This window comes from Lynx rufus, unplaced genomic scaffold (assembly GCF_022079265.1).
Source record: "Lynx rufus isolate CCGP_SWC_20201006 ecotype Redwood Valley unplaced genomic scaffold, mLynRuf1.p SCAF_5, whole genome shotgun sequence".
Lineage (NCBI taxonomy): Eukaryota > Metazoa > Chordata > Mammalia > Carnivora > Felidae > Lynx > Lynx rufus.
Genome location: NW_025814867.1, coordinates 43,695,123 through 43,719,084, shown reverse-complemented (window position 1 = coordinate 43,719,084; position 23,962 = coordinate 43,695,123). Strand labels below are relative to the sequence as shown.

The window sequence follows — 23,962 nt, the reverse complement described above, 5'->3', positions numbered from 1 at the left end:
ACAAGGGTTCTGTTTGGAGAGAATTAAGATAGTGGATGGTCGATTTATTTGTAACGATATAAATAGCTTCACGTATAATAATAGTTCTATATTTGCAAGCCTTTTCTAGTTCAATTTCTGTTGAAATTTGATATGTAATTAGAGTTACAGACATCACATACATCGCAATTTAAATAGATGATCTTCACTAGGAAGGAGATTTGCAAACCCTTGTTGGAGTTTTCATTTTGAGTACTTGGTGGGTAGAAGAGGCATCACTGAACAGGTAGGGTTCTTGGAAACCTTCCCCACTCCACACCCTGCTTTACCCAGAGAAACTTATCAATATGCGGCAATTCCCACTAAAGATTTAACATGTTGAAATGAGAAAACAAATGGCCAAAAATATAATATCGTCTTTGGGAAATACTTGATTAAATATTGTATCGTTTTTCTGTGCTTTTTTAAATAGAGATCCTGTTTGGAAGTACTTGCAGACTGTCCAATACGGAGCCCATGGAAATTTTCCACGCCTCTCATATCCAACTTTCTTTCCCCGTTTTGAATTCCAAGATATTATACCTCCAGACGATTTCCTAACTAGTGATGAAGAGCTAGATTCAGTTTTATTTGGAACTTTGAGAGGTCATGTAGTTGGACTACGCTATTACACAGGAGTAGTGAGTATAATATTAGATATTAAGATGAAATATACTTAGAAGATAATATCTAGAAGATAAGAATTGGAAGGTGGTTTTATAATTAATACTTATTTTAAGTAATTAGAGTGTATGTGAGCAAGAGATAACAAATAACCTAATGACTAATTGTTTTTTTCCTTTTTTTGGGCACTTGTATCCTGTTTATAATATACAAAACACTTTTTCCTAAATGGTCTCATTTGATGGCTGCAATGATTGTGTGGCAGATAGGACATCTATTATCCCTCCCCCCCTTGTTTTTTTTTTTTTTTTTTTTTAATTTTTAGAGAGAGGGCGCGAGTGGGAGAGAGGGGCAGAGGGAGAGAGAGAGAGAAGAGAGAATCTTTACCAGGCTCCACTGGGCGCTTGATCCCATGACTCTAGGATCATAACCTGAGCCTGAAATCAAGAGCTGGACGCTCAACCGGTTGAGCCACCCAGGTGCCCCTATTAGCCCCTCTCTATAACTGAGGAACTGAAGCTTAAGAAGATAAGATGATTTGTTCAGGAAGTACAGATACTAGGTACATTTGCAAAGTGACTTCCAAGTCAGTTCTTTGCCTTCTCTTGTGTCCCTCAGGATGTTTCTGTACTCTAATATTTTTAATTTAGGAAGATTAATTCCTACTAGATAAGGGAATTATCTGTTTTTAGGTCCTTTTTTTTTCCTTTCTGTAGTAAGACTGTCTCCCAGTTTTTCTCCCTACGTCTGTCTGTCTTTGTCTCTGTTTGCAGTGTGTGTGTGTATGTGTATGTGTGAGAGTGTGTGTGTGTGTGTGTGTGTGAGAGAGAGAGAGAGAGAGAGAGAGAGGTAGTATATAGGACTTTCTCTGGTCAGTAATTTTCTTTGTTATGGTTATGTAGTATGTTTCTGTGCTATTTCGATGATATGTCTCTAGTTCTATTTTTTAACTTCTTAGGAAATGTTTTAAACGTGTGAAAGTAGAATAATGTAGTAAACCACATACCTGTGATCCAGATTCAGCAGTTAACAAATTTTTTGCACATTTGTTTCATCACTTTTTCTTTTTCTTTTATCCTTTAGTCCTAAAAATCTCTATTGTATTAGTTTACATCCATATAATTCAGTACGTATCTCTAAAAAAGTTCAGACTTCTCTTGTCATTTTCATACTTAACAAAATAATAATTTCTTATTACATCCAGCAACTAATCCATAATCTGTTTTCTTGATTGTTTAAAAATGTCTTTTTATAGGTCATTTTTTAAAAATTGGTATCAAAGAAAGTTCATACATTACCTTTGGTGGTTATGTTCCTTTTCTTCATGTCATTGATTTGTTGCAGAAACTACATTTGTTTTGTGGGTTGCTTTTTTTTTACTTTTTTATTTTACATTTTTTGTGCTATGCAAGGTTCTGCATTTGTCAGTTCTTCTATTCCCTCATATTTTTCTTATGTCAAAGCTTCTCAAATAATTTTTTGGTTGTCCGAAGCATATTCTTAGGAAATTCTTTGGGAAAGAATTTCATGATATGGATTTGTCTAGTGTTTAATTCTCCTGTATTTTCTTTATATTGCAGCTTCTTAGATTATTTTGTAATTGTCTGAAATGTGTTATCTAGAAGATTCCTTAGGAAAGAACAAGATTTCCTGAATTTTTGTATGTTTGTAATTGTGATATTTATACTTAAAGAGCACTTTCGGCTGAATATAAAGTCCTTGACCCATATGTTCTCTCCATGATAATTTGATGTTGCATAAATGTTGCTGGTGAGAATTCTGATACCAGCATGATTTTTCTCCCATATATAAGTGAATTGGAAATTTTTGCCTTGATGACTAAAGGGCATTTTTCATAAGCTTGAAGCCTAGTAGTTTTATTAAGGTACGTCTTATGATTGCTCTGTAACTTCATTTTCTTCTATTTCACAAAAATTTTCTTTAATTACAGTTTTAAATACTTGCTTTGTCCTTTAGGGACTCCATTCTACTCTGTATGTATTAGATCTCTTCTGCATATATACCTGTGTATGTGGTTATTTCTTCCTCTGAAATACTTTCATATTTTTTTCACTTTTTAATTTTTCGTCCTTTATTTCCCTTACCATGTTTTCCATAAAGTCTGTGGACTTTTGTGTTCTTCTTTAGTTTTTAATTCTGAAATAGTTTTTCATTTCTGATTTTTTCCTGAAGTCAATTCTTATCATGACCATCTCTTCTTTAGTTCTCATATCCATCTCTGAGCTTTCCTATTTCTAATTTGTGTTTTTTTCAAAACTTAGATTGTTTTCTAAATTATTTTAAGCCATTGTGAAATGCTAGATTATGGTTGTTTCTGATCTTAGAACATTCACTATTTGTTGATCTTAGAATAATTTCTATGACACTGGTAAGCTAATGTAAATGTGGTAAGCTCATTAAAAGTAATCATCGCTTTTTTAATTTTTCAAAATGTATTTTATAGGTAATACATATTCATTATTTTAAAATGGCTAAAAGAAAAAGCACTAAATCTTCTTGTAGTCTACCATCCTGGACCATAACTTACTCATTTTATTTTTCTACACTTTATTCTGTGAGCATATGCATGTAAATTGAAATCACGTTATGTATTTAAAAAATGAGATCATAATATGCCCATTACAGTGATTACCCTTCTTTCTCTTGGTAGAATATTAGGAATATCTTTTCACATCAATACAAGTCTATATGGTACCTTAAATTTCCTTATTGATGGACATTTTGGAGTTAATCATTATTATGAAAATGTATTGTAATAAAAATTGAGGTATTTATCTGTTCATACTTACTATTTTCAACTTTTTTCCAGCTCTATTGACATGTGGTTTACATGAGAAAATGCACACATTTTTAAGTATATTATTCTAATAGTTTTGACAAATACATATATGCGATAATCACCATTCCAGTCAAGGTATAGATTATTTCCATCATCCCTGAAAGTTCTCTTGTGTCTTGCTGCAGTCATTTCTGCTGTACCTGTACTAACAACTACAATCTAAGTTTGTTGTTATTGATTAATTTAGCCTGTTCTGGAACTTTATATGCATTAAATCAAACAGTGTGTACCTTTTAATTCTAGCTTCATTCAAACTGCACGATTCAAATACTTATTGAGTCAATTTTGGCAACTTATATTTTTAGAGAAAAGCATCTATTTTATTTAAATTTCCAAATGTATTGCTACAGAGTATTAGTAACATTTACACTTGAAAATATTTTAACTGTGTTTATGGTTATATACAGGTCTTTATTCTTTGTGTTCTATATTTGTGTCTTGTTTTTTTGTTTTGTTTTTAAGAGAGAGAGCCCAAATGAGGGAGAGGGACGGGGTGGGGGGGGGAGTGAGAGAGAGGGAGAGATAAGGGCAGAGAGAGAGAGAGAGAGAGAAGGGCAGAGAAAGAGAAGCTTAAGCAGGTTCCATGCTTGGGGTGGAGCCCGAGGAAGGGCTTGATCCCATGACCCTGGGATCATTACCTGAGCTGAAATCAAGAGTTGGACGCTCAACTGACTGAGCCACCAAGGCACCCCATATATTTGTGTCTAGTTTTTATTGATTAGCCTCGATAGAGATTTATATTTTTCATGTTTTCAAGCAACCTTTCTTGGATTTTTTTTTTCTGGTTATTATTTTTCTTTGTTCATTCGTTTTATATTCTGTTTCCTATTTTCGTTTTATTTTTAGATATTTGATTTGAACTTGTAATAATTTAATACATTTCAATCTTTTAAACATTCTTCAAAGTACTGCATTGACTGTATCATTTAAGTTTTGATATATAACGTTGGCATTGCTAATTTTTAACTTTTTTTTTTAAGTGTGTTTTTGGTAAGTTTATGGTTAAAGTTTTTATATCTAGACACATCAAAGTATTTTATAATAAAGTAGATTATTTTTTTCCTATTCTGAAAGTATTGTTATGATTAGTTGTAATTCTTTTTGTTATTTTAATTTTTTTTTTAATGTGTCCTTTCTTGTCTTGGTGCTTGGACCATGTTTTCTTTGTTTTTATAGTCTCCAACATTTTGATTTGTATGTATTATATTTTACTTATTTATTTTACTTATTTTATTTATTTTATTTATTTTGAGAGAGAGGGAGAGAGAGAATCCCAAGCATGCTCCACACTGTCAGTGCAGAGTCTGACACAGGGCTTGAACTCACAAACCATAAGATCATGACCTGAACCAAAACCAAGAGTCTGATGCTTAACCTACTGAGCCACCCAGGCACCCCTAACTGGAATGTTTTAATTTCTCCTGTACTTTTGAAGGATAGTTTTATCTGATATAGAAATCTTGGCTGAAGTTTTTGAAGCACTTTGAAAAGTTATTCCACTGTCTTTTGGCCTCTGCTTTCTGATGTTAATCTTACTGAGGATCCCTTATAAATGAATTGTACCTCTTGTTGCTTTCAAGATTTTTTTTCCACAGCTTGATTATGATGTGTCTGGGTTTGCATCTCTTTGAGGTTAGTTTATTTGGAGTTTGTTGCACTTCTAAGATGTATAGATTAATGTTTTTTTATCATATTTGGGGGAGTTTTTGGCTATTATTTCTTCCCCTTTTCTTCTCTTCTGAGACTCAGTATGTGAATGTCAGATAGGGTTGCTGTTGTCCCACAGGTCTCTGAGGCCTGTTCATATTTCTTCATTCTTTTTTCTTTCTATTCCTCAGACTCTGTAACTGTTCCTCAGACTCAATAATGTAACTGACCTGTCTTGAACTTCATTGACTCTTCTGCCTCCTCATATCTGCTGTTGAGCCTCTCTAGTGAATTTTTTGACTTTATTATACTCTTGACAACAGAAATTCTATTTGGTGAGACCTACTTATTTATTGTGCTTTCTCCTTTAGTACATGGTTTTCTTTAGGTTTTTGAACATACTTAAAATTAAAATTTTTTTTCTAGTTAGGGCAAACACCTGTGCTTTCTTAGGGATAGTTGGTAGCTTTTTTCCTATGAGTAAACCATACCTTCTCATTTCTTTGCATGTCTCATTTTTTTGTTGTTGAAAAGTGGACATTTAAGGGTGCCTGGGTGGCTCAGTCAGTTGAGCATCCGACTTTTGCTCAGGTCATGATCTCCCAGTTTGTGGGTTCGAGCCCCGCATCAGGCTCTGTGCTGACAGCTTGCTCAGAGCCTGCAGCCTGCTTCCGATTCTGTGTCTCCTCTCTCTTTGCCCCTCCCCCGCTCATGTTCTGTCTCTCTCTGTCTCTCAAAAATAAATAAATGTTAGGGGCGCCTGGGTGGCGCAGTCGGTTAAGCATCCGACTTCAGCCAGGTCACGATCTCGCGGTCCGTGAGTTCGAGCCCCGCGTCGGGCTCTGGGCTGATGGCTCCGAGCCTGGAGCCTGTTTCCGATTCTGTGTCTCCCTCTCTCTGTGCCCCTCCCCCGTTCATGCTCTGTCTCTCTCTGTCCCAAAAATAAACGTTGAAAAAAAAATAAAAAAAATAAAATAAAATAAAAATAAATAAATGTTAAAAAAAATTTTTTTTTTAAAAAGTGGACATTTAAAATAATGTGGCAGCTGTAAAAATTAGATTCTTCATCTCCAGAGTTGTTTGTTGTTGCTGATTTTGGTAATTGTTGCTTGTTTAGTGACTTTTCTGAATTAACCCTGTATAATCTGATGTCTTTGCATGGTTAGCTTAATGGTCAGCTTATGATTATACCAGAGCTAGTACATCTGTCAGTCTTTAGTAAGAGAGGGTCTGTACATCAATCAGTATTTAGTAAGAGAGGGTCTGTTTGCATTTGGGGCACTCCTTCAGCACTCAGCCAGGCAGTTGACAACTCTGCCTTAACCTTCATGTCCTGGTTGTTCAGAACCTCAAGTTTATCCAGAGGTGAGAGCTCAGGGTCTTCTCAGGTCTTTTCCTGATCATATGTACAGCCCTTTGCATGTATATAGCCCTATGCTTGCATATGGCCTTCTACATTCCCAAGAATGTATTGGAGCTTTTCAAAGCCCCTATGAACATCTTAGTCCTCAGCTTTCCTTTTAATCCTTTTGGTTATTGTATTGTTTACTCCACTTGTTATCCACTGCCTGTAAAATTGTTTTTGACCAACATTCACCCAAGGGAGGTTTTTTGTGGTGGATGAGCTGAGAGATCAAAGAGAAATCACTTTGCAGGTGGGGATCTTCTGGAGCACCTTGATACAGGTCAAATAATGACAGTTCTTTGGGAATGAATCTTTGAAAGATTCTGTTCCATTATACTCCCTCTAGTGACTGCTAGACTACACCAAGAATTTTCATAGGTTATTATTTTTTTTTTAATGTTTGTTTATTTTGATCTGGGATGGAGGCAAAAAGAGAATCCCTAGCAGGCTCGGTGTTGTCAGCACAAAGCTGGAGGGGCTGTACCCCATGAGCCATGATGAGATCATGACCTGAGCTGAAATCAAGAGTCAGGCATTCAACTGGCTGAGCCACCCAGGCACCCACAGAAGATTGTTATTTTTAAAGGCTATCATGCAGCTGAAAGCTGGAGATGGAACTAGGGCACTAATGTTCAGCTGTTTTTCTTCCTTGTTTTTTTTTTTTTTTTTTTAATTTTTTAAAATATTTATTTTTGAGAGACAGAGACTGAGTGGGGGAGGGGCAGAGAGAGAGAGAGAGAGAGAGAGACACAGAATCTGAAACAGGCTTCAGGCTCTGAGCTGTCAGCACAGAGCCCGACATGGAGCTCGAACTCACAAACTAGGAGATTATGACTTGAGCCGAAGTCAGATGCTTAACCAACTGAGCCACCCAGGTGTCCATCAGTTGTTTTTCTTGAATTAACACCCCTGCCCAGGGTTTCTCCAATATTTTGGCTGGTTTCCAGATGTCTGGAAAAGTTGATTCTGACCATTTCTGTCAGTTTTTTCATTGCTTTTATGCAAGAATTTTCAAAAGTCCTTACTCTTCCATTTTCAATGATGTTATCTTCAGCCAACTTTTAGTCAAGTGAAATCAGAAATGGCATGAGTTGAAGGCTGGATATATTTTCTTATTCAGATCCATTCTGACTTATAATTAACATCTTTCCCCCTTTTAGAGTCTGGAGAAATCAGACTTAGGAACCAGCCTTCCTGGATTTAAATTCTAGCTCTGCTGTACTACTAGCTTTGTGACTTTGGGCAAGTTACTTAACTTTTCTATGCTTTAGTCTTCATCTGTAAAATTGGGTGTAATGACAGTATCTACCAGTAGTGTTGTGAGGATTTAAAAAGTCAAATCTCTGTTATGTACTTAGAATAATGGTATGTAATAAGCACTCCATAAAGATTACCTGTTTCCAGAAGTTATGATGTTGAAAATTTTAGATAGTGTGAATCTTTTATTTAGTTTTGATTGTATCTTTCAGATATCAAGGATTTGTTAACTTCCCAGTGAATGTAAGTTAAAAAAACGCTGTAAAAGAATCATTATAAAATATGCTTTTTATATTACTATTACAAATATGAATCCAAGAAAATACATATTTCTTATATGAAGTGTTATTTGGTAAGCATTAAAAAATGAATGGAAATCCCAGATAAAGTTTGATGAAGAAAGCTCCTATTGTATGTTTATTATTTATAATATTATCTGTTATTTCATTAGGTTAATAATAATGAAATGGTTGCATTACAACGGGAACCCAATAACCCCTATGATAAGAATGCAGTTAAAGTAAACAATGTGAATGGAAATCAGGTTGGCCATTTAAAGAAAGATCTAGCAGCTGCTTTGGCCTATATCATGGACAACAAATTGGCACAAATTGAAGGGTAATGTACTTTCAGAGTTTAGTTTTAATAATTGTAAGTTGCAATCTTTGAATTTGTTAAGAGTCAGTATAGTTGCCCTGACATCTTTTGTCACTGTGCCTTTAGTATGTGTTCAATTAATATGTTAATTCTTTTCTCATCTGCCTCTACTACCTTAGCCATGAAACAACTGTTCTTTCACTTTCCTATTGAATTATTACCACAGAGAAAAATTGACTTTGCTCAGATATTAGGAAGCCCACACCATCTGTCCAAGCCTTTTAGTGCATAGTTTTGGGAGTTGGGAACTGTTTGTTTAAACCTGAGGTGGTAAACTGGTAGCCTGTGATCATATGTAGGTGCATTTCATTTTGCCTACATGTTTTACAATTTTTCGTTTATTTTCAGTATTCAAATACCTGGATATCCTGCATTTTATACAGGGTAACTTTTTCCCTAATGTAAAAATTATTTATGAATATTTCTGTTGACAAATGGCAGATCTGACCTTCATTTTCCAGGACATTAGTTGACTGGAACAGAGTAGCAGCTCCTGCTTTAATACCCTGCGTAATGCCCTTACTGCCTCTCCCAGTTCTACCACTTCTTTTTTTTTTTTTTTTTTAAACTCCCAGTCTCCCTGGTTATCTTTTCTCTTTTAGGCATTTAGTTTGTGATCTCAGTTGAAGTATGGAATAGTGAGGATATGAAAAGGTGAAGTTTGATGATAAATGTTCAGTAATATCTTCTCACTTTACTTGTTTTCTCCAATCTCAGTTTATTAAATTTTTCAGATACAGAATAAACTTTTAGTGAATCCTTGATCAGAAAAACAGTTGACCCTTGAACAAAATGGTTTGACCTGCCTGGGCCCCATTATATGCAGATTTTTTTTTTAATAAATGCAGTATAGTAATGTGAATGTATTTTATTTTCCTTATGATGTTGTTAATGTTTTCTATAGCTTACTTTAAGAACACAGTATGTAATTCCTGTAAACACAAAATATGTGTTGTGTTGTTGGTAAAGCTGCTGGTCAACATTAGGCTATTAGTTGTTTTGGGGGAGTCAAAAGTTATATGTGGATTTTTGATGGCACCAGGGGGTCAGCGTACCGAAACCCCATGCTGTTCAAGGGTCAGATGTAATTCTTGCAATTCAGTCCCCATTCTCAGAATAGTTGCTACCTATAGTGGTTCCTTTAGTGAAAGCTCCACCTTCTCAATTAAATTTACTATTTTACCTGTCTTATAATCTCAGTTATAGGCTATTCTGCTTTATTCCATCTTCTCCGTTTCTTCTGGCTTTCTGTTCCTAAAAATCACTCTTTTGTTCTGGTTGTTTTTGATCCTGTTCCCTGTACTTTTTCTGTCTTTCTACTTTGCCCAAATAGTTCTTTATTTTACTTCTTTGCAAAATTAAAATGCAACACTTCTAATATTTAATAGTCACATTCTTCTTCATGGAAGTGGAAAATAACAGTTCTAATTCCCTCCTTTTTTTTCTGCTTTTAAATATAATAGGGTCGTTCCTTTTGGTGCAAACAATGCTTTTACCATGCCTCTCCATATGACTTTTTGGGGAAAAGAAGAAAATAGGAAAGCGGTTTTAGATCAGTTAAAGAAACATGGATTTAAATTGGGTCCTGCACCAAAAAGTAAGTTTAGGGTTTAAGCTTCTATTATTTTGATATCATAAGATGCAGGAATTGTAAAACATTTTTTCTTGAGTTTGGCTAATCAATTTGTGTTGAAGGCTCTGAGTTGTAACTTTTCTCAGGAATCTTTTTAAGGAAATCCCTGAATTTTTTTCTCTTTATTTTGAAATAATTATAGATTTATAGGAGGGAGTATGTGTGTTCGCGTACACGCACACATGTACAAAAAGGTGCTATATTCCCTCCTCTAATTTCCCCCAATGATAATATCTGGAAATCCCTAATTTGCAAGTATTGTCTTTGATAAATTATAGACAAAAAGAATCTCCCAATAGCGAATGAAGTAGAAGTATTTATCTGGCAAGAGTTTGTTCAAATAATGTGGAATTATTTTAATAATGTATTTTTTAAATGACTTTTAGTTTTTATTTTTTTTAATGTTTATTTTTGAGAGAGAGAGACAGAGTGTGAATGGGGGAAGGGCAGAGAGAGAGGGATTCACAGTATGTGAAGCAGACTCCAGGCTCTGAGCTGTCAGCACAGAGCCTGACACGGGGCTCGAACTCACAAACCGTAAGATCATGACCTGAGCCAAAGTCGGAGTCTTAACCTGCTGAGCCACCCAGGTGTCCCTGAATGACTTTTAATTTTTAAAAAATCTTTGAAATATATTGATTTTTTTTTTAATGCAACTTATACAAGTTCTAAAAGTTACTTACTGAAAGATAATTCATTTGGTGATTTTATTATTTTCATTTGTAAATTGCAGCTTTAGGATTCAGTTTAGAAAGTAGTTGGGGCTCTGGAAGAGCTGGACCAAGCTATAGTATGCCAGTTCATGCTGCAGTACAGATGACAACTGAACAGGTATGCTTCTGTTTTATTTTATAATCTTAAAAGTAAATGTTAAATGTTGAAGATTGATGTTTAAAAGAATAAGATAAATATGTATATGCTGGCATTTGTGATCTTCAGATATATTAAGTTATGAAACATGCTGTAGAATAAATAGAATATATATGAAAAACATTTATGTAAACGGAAAGTAATGATAGGTAATGCATACACATTCATACGTATTTTTCTTTTTTTAACGTTTATTTATTTTTGGGACAGAGAGAGACAGAGCATGAACGGGGGAGGGGCAGAGAGAGAAGGAGACACAGAATCGGAAACAGGCTCCAGGCTCTGAGCCATCAGCCCAGAGCCTGACGCGGGGCTCGAACTCACAGACCGCGAGATCGTGACCTGGCTGAAGTCGGACGCTTAACCGACTGCGCCACCCAGGCGCCCCCATACGTATTTTAAAACACATGCGTTGTTGTATAGATAGGCATGGGATGTTTTAGTATGTTTTAATATTTTTGTATTACATGAAATTTTTTTAATGTCCAAATATTAACTTTAAAAAATTGAAACTTGAAACTTTTCATTCAATAAGGTTGCAAATGAAATGCAAAGAGAAATTAATTCCAAATCTTAGCATTAGTATAGTTCTTACTTTGTCTAATTTGTGAGCGAAGATACTGTTAGGCTGAGTTAATTTAGAAAAAAAGATGTAAAATAAATCAATGGAGATTGGTCTATAATTCACATCAAATCTTTTTTGTCTTTACCCATCTGTGTTAGCCTTTTTGTCTGATTGCAGTTGCCATATTTTACCTGATCATTATTAGTAGGGCTTGAGCCTGTGCTAATGTTTTTATTTATTTTTGAGAGAGAGAGCATGAGTGGGGGAGGGACAGAGGATCCAAAGTGGCCTATGCACTGACAGCAGCAAGCCAGATGTTAGGCTCAAACTCATTATCTGTGAGATGGTGACCTGAGCCCAAGTCGGCTGCTCAACTGACTGAGCGACCCAAGTGCCCCTAGACTAGGTCAGTTTAAAGAACCAGCTAAATTAGTGTAAGATTGAAATCATCTCTTAATATTTTGTAGCACATAGCAAGTTCTTTGTTTTAGTAATAGTAAATGAAATGTCTTTGACATGAAAAAAGTCAAATGTGCCTGGTAGGATCTGCCAAAATTGTTTGAATACAACTAATAGGCTCACAGAATTTCAGTGGCAGAAGGAACCTTAGAGACACTCTAAATCTAAATTATCCCTTTCATTTTACAGGAATAAGATAAAGGGCCATAAAGGTTAAGTCTCTCGCCCAATGTTGTATATGGGTTAGTTTGTGATAAAACTGGGACAAGCCTCAGATTTCTCTCTTCTGTATTCTTTTGATTCTAACACGGTTACCTTAAAAAAAATTTTTTTTTTAATGTTTATTTATTTTTGAGAGAGAGAGAGAGAGACAGGGCATGAGCATGGGAGGGGCAGAGAGAGGGAGACACAGAATCTGAAGTAGGCTTCAGGTTCTGAGCTGTCAGCACAGAACCTGATGCTGGGCACAAACTCACAAACTTGTGAGATCATGACCTGAGCCGAAGTCAGTCGCTCAACAACTGAGCCACCCAGGCACCCCTATGGTTAACCTTTTATACCCAAAGCACCTATTCATACTGCTTCAGTGAACAGTGTAGCAACTCAAAGAATATTTTAGGTACCTTTTGGTAGTCAAATCTTTTAGTTAATTAAATGATTTGAAAAGTCTGAAGTGAGATTATTTTAATTTGTTTCATGATGTTTCTTGGTATTATTTGTTGTAGCTTAAAACAGAATTTGACAAATTGTTTGAAGATTTAAAAGAAGATGATAAAACTCATGAAATGGAGCCAGCTGAGGTACTGAGCCAATATTTTCTATTTAAAACTATATGGAATTTTAAAATACGCTGTGTATCTATATAGTTTTTAGCACAAGATCAAGTGTTTTCCAGAATCTGCATGGGGAAAAAAAATGATTTGTTTTATTTCTATTTAAGACATTCCTTTTGTTTATAGGCTGTTGAAACACCATTGCTTCCACATCAAAAACAAGCTCTAGCTTGGATGGTTTCACGGGAAAACAGTAAAGACCTTCCACCGTTTTGGGAACAGCGAAGTGACTTCTACTACAACACAATAACAAATTTTTCTGAGAAGGATCGACCAGAAAATGTCCATGGAGGAATTTTAGCTGATGATATGGGTTTGGTAATTATTTTTTTCTTGAATTAATTTTATTTTATTTTATTTTATTTAAAAAAAATTTTTTTTAATGTTTATTCATTATTGAGAGATAGAGAGAAACTGAGCATGAGCAGGGGAGGGGCAGAGAGAAGGGGAGACACAGAATCCGAAGCAGGCTCCAGGCTCTGAGCTGTCAGCACAGAGCCCGACGCGGGGCTCGAACTAACCAACCGTGAGATCATGACCTGAGCCGAAGTCGGCTGCCCAACCGACTGAGCCACCCAGGCGCCCCTTGGGTTAATTTTATTTTGTAATTATGATTTTATAGAAGTAATTTTGAAGTCGATAGAGATATGAATATGTTGGTGTCAGTGTGGGACTAGATTTCACTTTCAGTATGGAGCAGTTTTCTCTTAAGTCTTTTCACTTAAAATGTGGCTACTTTTTTTCTTTTGGTTTGTTTGGTTGATTAGCAATAATGTGTAAACATGTGTTTCTCATTTTTCAAATTCAAGTAGATTATCTTTCATGAATTTTCTTTAAAAAAAGGGAAAGACAACAATGTTACATGAAACTGTATTCTATCATAGTATTGTGATATACAGAGTATTAAATATACCTTTATGATGCCTTACACCAGCAGTTTTTATACTTTTTGGTCTTGGTAACCCTTAATACTCTTAAAAATTTTTGAGGATTTCAAAGAGCTTTTTGTTTTTGTGAGTTATATCCATATTTATAGTATTAGACATTAAAACAAAAAAATTTAAGTTATTTTAAAATAATAGTTAATAAATACATTACTTGTTAACATAAATAGTGTATTTTTAAATGAAAAAGGACTATTCCAAAACAAAAGTAGTTTTGATAAGAATGGCATTGTTTTACATTTTTGCAAATCACTTTAATGTTTGGTCTAATAAGATGAATTTTGAATTGTCCTAACTGCTTATTCATTCAGTCTGTTGTAACATGGTGTTTTGGTATAAGTACATAACGAAGATTAGTTCTCATGCAGATATGTAGTTGGGAAACAGGAGGAGGATTTTAATAGCCTTTTTAGATAACTTTTATAATTCTTTGATACAACAGTGAAATTAAGCAAGTATTAGTTTATTAAAGGTTAATAGTTACAATGTAGAATTTAAAAATGGTATTAGAATGGTTTTGTATTCTGTTCCATTAAAATTCATTGGTTTAGCTTGCCCATTGAAAGGATATTTTAATCATGCATGATTTTATAACATCAGGCATTGCTTATTTAGAAAATATTGGTTCACTGAGTTACACACATCTGCCAGATGTTGATGCATTTCATTGTATAGGATCAAAAGTTTACACTCTTTGATATTACTGCTGATCATATTAGGCATTTATATTTTGGGAAGCTGCCTGTGCTCATGGTGTCAGATATAAGTGTTCCAACATTCTAATTCTTGCTTGAAAGTTCAGATCTTACCATTAACAACAAATCTGTTTATTTGCCCTTAAAGATAGCCTTACTTTGTTCATTTTTCAAGAAAAAGTCTACCACTCAGTCATGAATAACTGGTTATTGGTCATTCTTTCAAGTAGAAATAATGAAGCATGAAAAAGTGATGATGCATGGTGGTGCATGGTGGCTAGTTGAGGTTGTAACCTCAGTCTCACAAGTAATTTTTCTGTAGATAATCCTCATATTTTGGTGTGCAACAGAAGTAATTTATATGTATTTCCCATCTTGTTATACAGAATATTAAAAAGGTGTGTACTTGAGGCAAGATTTAATAAAATTCATGTGTACTGCTTCATCAAGAATATTCTTACAGAACATTCTTAAAATGAAACTGGCATTTTTTTTTTTAAACTGTGAGTATGTGGCAGCTAAAAATACAATGTATAATGTAGTGCCAATGGCTTTGTTTCATGCTAAGGCACCAGCAGTTTTACGCACAACTCCCTTTTGTGGCATTACTAAAGATATAACACAAATAATGTCTTGGTAGTATTATGAAAATGGATTTGACTGCACATACACTCCTGAGAGGGTTCTGGGAATCCTAGGGCTTGTGGACTACACTTAGAAAACTGCTGCCTTAACTGTTTTAAAATTGCCAGAGAGTTCTGTCTGTGTTGCTAATTACAAATTCAGCTATGGAAAATAATGAAAGATTATGTGTTTTTATTTAAGAAAATTGCATAAGAAACACCATGTCCTTTATGCTTGGTAAGTTACAGGTTTTAAGTATTACAGTTATCTTTAAATGAAATAAAATGATTATATCATGTGCATATTGGAATTACTAACCATTTTAAATTAGCTCTGAACTACATGGCAAGCAAATAGCTGTAGTTTCATGATAAATTTATTAGTTCAGAGTTAAATGTAAAATCTTAGGACAGCAATCACTTAATAGAATGACATTTCTCAGGGATGCTTATAGTATTTTATGGAGTACATCGTTTAATAATTCTTAGTAATACAGTGTGGGAAGGCATTTCCTAATCAACAAAATACTTTTACTAATACATAGATTATTTAATACAATAGTATGTTCCTATGGCCTTGAATACTACATAATATTTTCTTACTTGATTTTTAAATTGGTTTTAGAATGTTCTATGGCCAACTGAGTTTCAGAATCTGACCATTTGTCTTTTAAAACATTTTTTAAGGGCAAAACTTTGACAGCCATTGCAGTAATTCTTACCAACTTCCATGATGGCAAACCTCTTCCTGTTGAGAGAATTAAAAAAAGTCAACTGAAGAAGGTAAAGTATTAGAGTGTTTTCTCCGAAGTCTCTGGTTCATTATAAGACCTTTTAATTTTACCATTAAAAAATAATTTGCCAAAAAATTGATAATATCCAGTGTTTTCAGAGAAATGGTGAAAGGCCTCTCTTATGTGTTGCTTGCTGATAAGAGTGAAAGTTGGATACTAAATTCTTGAGGGTAATTGGGTAATATATATCAAGAATCCTAAAAGTGTTTATAATCTGTGATTCGGTAATGCCATTTCAGAGAAACTGTGTAAGAAAGTTATTAGAAATGCATTTTTTTTCAGAGATAGAAAAGTACAAATCTCTCCCCCGAACCCCAGCATTATTTTAAAGGCACAAAAGAAACTACTTTCAATAAGGTAACAGTTATGTTAATAAATAGTCATAAAATTTAATATTATGCAACTACAAAATCCTGTTCTTTGAAGAATACTTATTTTTATGATATTTTTAGTTTAAAAAAAAAAAGGCCAGGTACACATTTATGAGTTGAGTCCTCATTTTGGAAAGGCATATTTATGTATGTCTGAATATAGTCACACACAGTGCTAATTGTGTCCTAGTGATGATAACATGGGTAACTTTCTTGATACTTACCTAATATATATTTTTACACATGGCATACAAACACAATATATTTATATTTAGTTTCTAAGAATTAAAAGTGAATTCATTTTAATGGAAAAAATAAATGTTAGAGTGAAACAATTGTTTTTCATTCTCAGATGAAAATCCAAAGAACTTAAAGTAGGAAATAGCTGAGAAAATGGCATATGCAAAATACCTCTTTTTTTTTTTTTTTTTTGACTTTTCTAAGTTTTTCTTTATTTTTTTAAGGTTTATTTGAAAGAGAGAGAACAGGGGAGGGGCGGAGAGAGAGAATCCCAAACAGGCTCTGTGCTGTCAGCACAGAGGCCGACATGGGGCTCAAACCCATGAACCATGAGATCATGACCTGAGCTGAAACCAAGAGTCAGACGCTTAACTGGCTGAGTGACCCAGGTGTCCGTAATTTTTTAGTTTTTAAAGAGGCTGCATATCATTTTCCTGCCACTGCATATTGAGAGTCTATTTATTAATTTCTGCACTTATTTTCATTTTCTTCTTTGTACTTTTATTGGGAGTTTAACTCTGTCATTTGAATGTCTGAGATTCAACTGCTTACCATGAGTAGTTTGATGCTTTACATCCTGTTCTTCCTAATTTGGTAATTAAAACAGAAGAACATCACCTAAGACTATACTGACAGCTTCGGTAGCAATTAATAGCTTAAAAAATTATCATCAGTAAGGCTTTCCCTCCCCACCACCCCCCGCCCCAGAATCAGCCATGCATTTAAGGTATTGTGTTTAAGTAGGAAGGTTTTAGGATATTTAGTTTGCCCCATTCCTTACAATTGAGGCTAAAAACGTGATTTCCAGCTAAGAATTTATTGCAACAAAAATTACACTTTTAAATAAATTTAGATATTCCAGGCTTACAGAGTGAAATGTCACTGATTTAAGTTCCATTAGATTGGAATGTAGTATGATTTAATAGGTTGGACTTCGTAGGTTTACATTTGAACTCTCAGAAGAAAAAACTTACTGAGCAAAATCATTTAATATAAAACAGTAACGTAAAGGACATTTTTTTAATCATTTAATATAAAACAGTAATGTAAAGGACATCCACATGTATTTGTGGATGAATCTCTGATTCTTTTTTCCATGTTGTTAAATATAAATGGTTGTACTAATTATTGAAGAAGACTAAGTATAACATTTGGTGAGAAGCATTTTTAACATCAGTTTCTTGCACTGGGTGTTGTATATAAGTGATGAATCACTAAAATCTACATCTGAAACTAATATTGCACTGTATGTGAACTAACTGGATTTTAAATAAAAACTTAAAAAAAATCCATTTGTCTAGCTTGTAAGAAAAAAAAACAATGGTGTAATACTGCTCTAATAAAAATTACAATTTTGGATTGTAGTGTATCATGTATTTAATATTTAATGGCTGTGCAATCTTAAATAATAAATATTTGACATTGGTTAAAGTAAAAATACCCTGAGCTCTGAAAAAAAAGATAAAAACTTATTTATCTAAAATAATTCCTTTAGTTACATTTTTCTACCTGTTATATTTTAGATTTTCAACATATTTAGACTCATACCATTAGAAGGAGATGGATCTTTTCAACTACATTTTTAGTAAAATTTAACTCTGGGATTTTGTAAGATGTTTCAAATTTTATTTTTTTTAAACTAAAATCAAACTATCCATTATTAGCCCTAATCTCAGCAGAAATTACTTTTTACTCTTGACCACCAGTTCTAATCTCCATTCAGTATGACTTCATCACCTCTCTTTTTCAATGGGAAGAATTAAATTCAAACCAATTGGCATTTGTCATTCCTCCCTACAGAATCATTAAGTCAAGAATTAAAGATTGGAGGAACCCTTCCCATTAGAATCATTTAAAAATATTTTTACAAAGAGATATAAAATTGTACTTTCATAGAAGTTTTTGTACATATGTCTGCATTGATACATTTTGAACCAAAGGGATATACATGAAGGGTAAAAGAAAAAGTCCGGGCTGGCAAGAAAATCCTCAATAGAATATGATAGAATAGAATATCCTAGTACTCTAGGATCTGTACTATTGCATCTACCCCCTGGGAGTTCCAGAGAACAAGATGGCAATGAGGGCCTCATTAAAGATAAGTTATTTACTGAGTAGGGACTCTTGGTTTGAAAGTTTGTAGTCTGAGAATTCCTTTTAATTCTAAAGTAAATTCCATTTCACAAGTGTTTCTTACATTAATGAATATGCCATTTATAACTGAGTTTTGTTATTTGTATTTCTTTTGAACAGATAAAGACCCACTAGTGTTCACTTTTGAGATAGCTGTGAAAAAAATTTTAATTGGTTTATTTTTCCTCTTCACTTAATGCATCTCCCCCAATTGCCCCAGAATGGGATAGCAATATAAGTAATCTCTATTATGTAAAGCAAAGCAGTATAAAATAGGATGCTTTTTAAGTTTATTTAAAACTGACAGCAGTGCTTTGTAAGAAATATGCCTTTTCATCCAGGAGTGTAATGTTAACGATCAAACTATGAAACTTGGAGGAAATACCAGTGAAAAGGCAGATGGACTAATCAAAGGTAAAGTTTACTTTTGAACCATGACCCCATATTTGATTTAAATTTTTCCAGTTTGATGATGTAATTCAAGCTCTGGCTTTGTAATATACAAAAATTTTAGATATTTTTTTCTAAAAATCTCGGGAGAACTGGTAGGAAAAATTTCATCAAGGAGGTCATGATGGAATTGGGTGGTTGTATACCAGTCAGAGAAGCTAAGGAAGAACATTTTTGGTTGAGAAAAAAAATGCATGAAAGGGCAGTAAAAACAAAAGAACAACATAAAACCTATTTTGTTCTGGGACCTCAGAGTAGTTTATGTTAATAATAATGTAATATGCATGAATAATAGCAGATAAGAATAGAAAGATAGGTTAGAGCCAAATTCTGAAGTTAGAGGATAAATGAAAAGAGAACTCTGGATTTAGCAGTTAAATAGCTGGTGTAGCTGTTAATGGCCTTTGGAAAATTAATTTCTGAAGATTGGTTAGAACAGAAAAACTGAAAATATTTTCAGATAGAATAGTAAGTGAAGAATTGGAAATGACAGTTGTATGCTATTATGTATTTTGCTAAGTTTGAAATAGGAGAAACAAAAATCGTTGGAGATGAAGGCAGAGTTGAGGGTTTTTTTTTTTTTTTTTTTTTTTTTTGCAGGGGAGAGCATTATGAAGGAAATCCGTGGATAAGAGATGTGGGATAAAATGGAGAGAATAATTTTTAGGCCTCTTGGCGGGGGCGGGCAATGAGACCAAGAGCATAGATAAGTGAATTAACGTTAGAAGGAAAGAAAGTAAGGTTGATGGGAAATATTTAATTGAGGGAATTTTAAAAAGGTAGGAAAATTGGGATTATAGAAAATGGTATTCAATTTTCTTTGAAGGTGAAGTAGGTCATCATCTAGGAGTCAAGGGAGTGAAGAATCTAGGCAAAGGGTCCAGTATATACCACTGTGGTGAGTGGGTAGGGAGGCTGAGTGATACATAAAAGAGTTGCTAAGTGACACAGGCAGCAGGTGAGATTTGAAAATGTAAACTTGTAATGCCACCTATTTATTGTTCATTTTTTTCCAGCAGCTCTTAGCTGCCTTGGTGTACAGCAGGAAATTCAGCCAGCCAGTTTGGGAATTGGCTGGATGACTACAGGGGAAAGACTGGGTACAAGAAATTGAAGGTATTTTTTAGTGAGAATATACTATACTTAAAAACTAGTAGAGAGAATAGCTGACTGATTGAAAGAAGAGGAATGAAGATACTAAGAAAGTTGAACTATTGAGTTGGAAAACCAAAGTTTTAAGGATACTCAGTCAAGACAGTTTACTAATACTCTGTATATTTGTCCTTTTCTTTGAAATGAAAGGATCTAGATGTAGTGGAGAACCCAGTATTTCAGATGTCAAGGGAAAGAATAAATATCCCAAGTCAGAATTGTCTAGCTCCCGCCCCAAAAGGTAAATTTTGTTATGGTTTGATTGTATGTAATATTTGTTTAAACTCTTTCTCCATTTTCTTATATATAGGAGAGAGATAAGACCATTATATCTCAGTTATGTAGTTCTTTCAAATTCATTCTGTTATTTGAAACTACCAAAATCACTGTTACTTAGGCAGGTTGGGTGTTCCTATTTTATAGGTGAAGAAAAGTAATACTAATCTATAAAAGAAGTGAATTGATAGTTTCTAATAATCACTTAACCTTTCTACCACTTTCTTTCCTGTTCTTTTACATAGGAACTAAGATCTAGCTTCCAAGTTTTTTGTTTTTGTTGACTTTGGAAGAGTTTTCCTATTATTTTCAGGAGATAAAAACTGACAGCTATTTATTAGATGACTTGGTAGAAACACTCTGTTCATCTCAGTTCTTTCTCTCTTCACCTTTAGTAGAAATAAAATATGATGAAGTTATTTATGGAGACTATTGTGTTAATGTAGACTAGAGGGAGAATTTGAATAAAGCGCATAATGCTCCTCTGATGTTAACTTGAATCTGTTAACTTTATAAATTTCATTTACCCTCTGAAATAGGTCTAAATGACTTTTATTTGTACTGTGTTTTCTACCATTAATATCTGCAGATGTGATTTCAAATCTGAGTCTGTTAGCTAGTCCAATAAGGATCTCAAAACTGGGGCTTTTAATTGTTTTCTTCATTAATACCTGTCTTAAACTGAGCACAAAACCAGGGCACCTCAGTTTCTCATCTGGATCTCAAATCTTACAATTCTGAGCTGACCATGATGAGCCTGAGAATAGCACTATTAGGTTGACCAGATAAGATTAAAGGACATGGAAATAAAAATAAAGAGGACATGGGATAAACTAATAACCAATACATATGATAATTTATACATGTATGTTACTGCGCAACAGGCACTATTTTAGGGGCTTTGCATACAGTAACACATTTTATCCTATGAAGTGAATTGTATTTTTGCTCGTATTTTCCAAATGAGGAAATTAAAGCATAGATGAATATTAAGTAACTTGCGTAAAGTCACATAGCAAATAAGTAGCTGAATGGGATTTGAATACAGGCAGTTTGACTCCAGAGGCCATTATTTTTAGCAACTTAATCACTGTAATGTACTTTCTACACAAAATACATAAAATTTTTCATTGTGAATTATATTTTTTTCTTAGCTGCTCATTTTATATTGGAATTATTTTCTTTGATAAGAGTTATTCTTAGTTCTAGTTTTATATAGGTGTTTCATTTGAATTACTGAATATTAAATTCAATATTAAAATTATTATTTTAGGATGGTTTTCTTTTTCAAATTTAATAATAGTGGTACTGCATTTTGTATATAAATGTATCTGGTTATGAAAGCAAAATGCTTTTTAGGAAATTTTACTTTCATTTGTCAAAGTTCCTTGAATTAAAACAATAGGAGGCATTATACTGCTTTTATTAAAACTTGTTTTCATATCTCATTTAATTTTGGTTTGATAAAAAATTTGTGTACACTTTATTTTAGAAGAAAAACTGTTGTCCAGTATATTGAAAGCAGTGATTCAGAAGAAATTGAAACAAATGAATTGCCACAGAAAATGAAAGGTAATGTGAAATGGATTTGATCTGATAATGTGTCCTTTATTCTGATTTCCTACTGTGACTATTTTTATATTTGGTTTTGTTGTAGGCAAACTGAAAAATTCACAGTCTGAGACTAAAAGAGTAAAAGGTATGTATATACATCTCAGTATCCATAATCTACTCTTAAAGATTATTAAAGTAAAACTCCATAGGTTTGTATCTCTCTAGCTTAGAATTCTTTAGTAGCAGATCTTTTTTTTTTTAACTTATTTTTTTCTAATGTTTATTTATTTTTGAGAGAGAGAGAGACAGAGCACGAGCAGGGGAGGGGCAGAGAGAGAGGGAGACACAGAATGTTAAACAGGCTCCAGTCTCTGAGCTGTCAGCACAGAGTCCGATGTGGGGCATAACCCACGAACCGTGAGATCATGACCTGAGCTGAAATCAGACACTTAACTGACTAAATCACTCAGGCGCCCCTCTTTAGTAACAGATCTTAAACTTGACTCCTCTTCACATTTGAACTATTCCATGGAACTTATCAAGGGTGGTAAATGAATGAGGTAAATTGAAAGATTAGTTTCAAATTAAAATCTAAGAGAAATATTTAAACTAACTTTAAACACAGTAATTTTTACCACTTATAAAATTACTTCAATAAAACCTTATTTGTATATATATAAATTATAATTACAAAAGTTGGGTGGGAGCATCTTCTGGGTAATAATTGTTAGTTCGTATTGTCATACAGATGTAAAAATAACCAGTATCATTACTTTTATGTGTTACTTTAAAACATAACTCTTTATTTTTCTTTTCTTATAAATCAGATCATATTATATTCCTAATTAGTTGAGAAAGTGTATTGCATTTGGAAAATAACTCGTTACCACTAACTGATCTGAAAATTTGGCAGCCTCATCATTAGAAGTCAAACACCTGTTTGCTTGAAAGTATTCTTCCACCTGGAAGCTGATTCACTTTGCATATGGCTGCTCCTACTTTCACATCTCTTCTCAAGAGAAGTAACACTTTATGATAAGTGACTACATATTCCTTCTCTGAGTTAGAATGATTCTTTTTAGTGTCAGGTCACCAGATATTTTGTTTTTATTTAGTAGTATAAGCTCTGAAGATATAGAGATATGAGCACAGGGGAGAGTTCGTTTTCCAGTATCTTAATGATTCTGTGGTTATTTCAGCAGGATCTTCTAAGGTTAAAGAAGATGCAGAATTTGCATGTGCACTTATTTCATCTACCCCTGCAACAAAAAGGAGAATGTTGAAAAAAGGTCAGTAAATCTTATGGTTTTTTAGTTTTCGTTTTTTTCACTGCAAAACAATTTTAACATGGTACAAGAAGTTTAAAAAGTAAAGAAAAGAATGGGGTGCCTGGGTGGCCCAGTCGGTTAAGCATCTGACTTCAGTCTAGGTCATGATCTCTCCATTCCCAACTTCAAGCCCCGCATTGGGCTCTGTGCTAACAGCTCAGAGCCTGGAGCCTGTTTCAGATTCTGTGTCTCCCTCTCTCTCTCTCTCTGCCCCTTCCCCACTCACACTCTGTCTCTCTCAAAAGTAAACATTAAAAGAAAATTTTTTTTTTTTAATTTTTTTTTTTTCAAGCGTTTTTTATTTATTTTTGGGACAGAGAGAGACAGAGCATGAACAGGGGAGGGTCAGAGAGAGGGAGACACAGAATCAGAAACAGGCTCCAGGCTCCGAGCCATCAGCCCAGAGCCTGACGCGGGGCTCGAACTCACGGACCGCGAGATTGTGACCTGGCTGAAGTCGGACGCTTAACCGACTGCGCCACCCAGGCGCCCCTAAAAGAAAATTTTTTTTAAAGAAAAAGGTACAGAATCCTGTTGTTCTTGGAAGTGCATGTTTATGTGTTTTCCTTCTAAT

The 23,962-nt window shown here is 34.0% G+C and overlaps 1 protein-coding gene across 6 annotated transcripts in view; it reads left to right on the top strand.

Moving 5' to 3' along the window:
* HLTF (helicase like transcription factor) overlaps nucleotides 1-23,962 on the top strand; it is a 52,482-nt gene that overhangs the window by 846 nt on the left and 27,674 nt on the right. For 4 of the 6 annotated variants that reach the window (XM_047099499.1, XM_047099497.1, XM_047099496.1 and 1 more), the window contains exons 2-13: nucleotides 452-659; nucleotides 8,263-8,429; nucleotides 9,932-10,065; nucleotides 10,835-10,932; nucleotides 12,721-12,795; nucleotides 12,955-13,146; nucleotides 15,778-15,873; nucleotides 18,970-19,042; nucleotides 20,381-20,471; nucleotides 21,999-22,078; nucleotides 22,164-22,205; nucleotides 23,260-23,349. In XM_047099499.1, coding sequence (XP_046955455.1) covers nucleotides 452-659; nucleotides 8,263-8,429; nucleotides 9,932-10,065; nucleotides 10,835-10,932; nucleotides 12,721-12,795; nucleotides 12,955-13,146; nucleotides 15,778-15,873; nucleotides 18,970-19,042; nucleotides 20,381-20,471; nucleotides 21,999-22,078; nucleotides 22,164-22,205; nucleotides 23,260-23,349 — 1,346 coding nt within the window. The remainder of the gene's footprint in view (nucleotides 1-451; nucleotides 660-8,262; nucleotides 8,430-9,931; nucleotides 10,066-10,834; nucleotides 10,933-12,720; nucleotides 12,796-12,954; nucleotides 13,147-15,777; nucleotides 15,874-18,969; nucleotides 19,043-20,380; nucleotides 20,472-21,998; nucleotides 22,079-22,163; nucleotides 22,206-23,259; nucleotides 23,350-23,962) is intronic. The other 2 variants (XM_047099500.1, XM_047099498.1) reach the window with 1 other exon arrangement.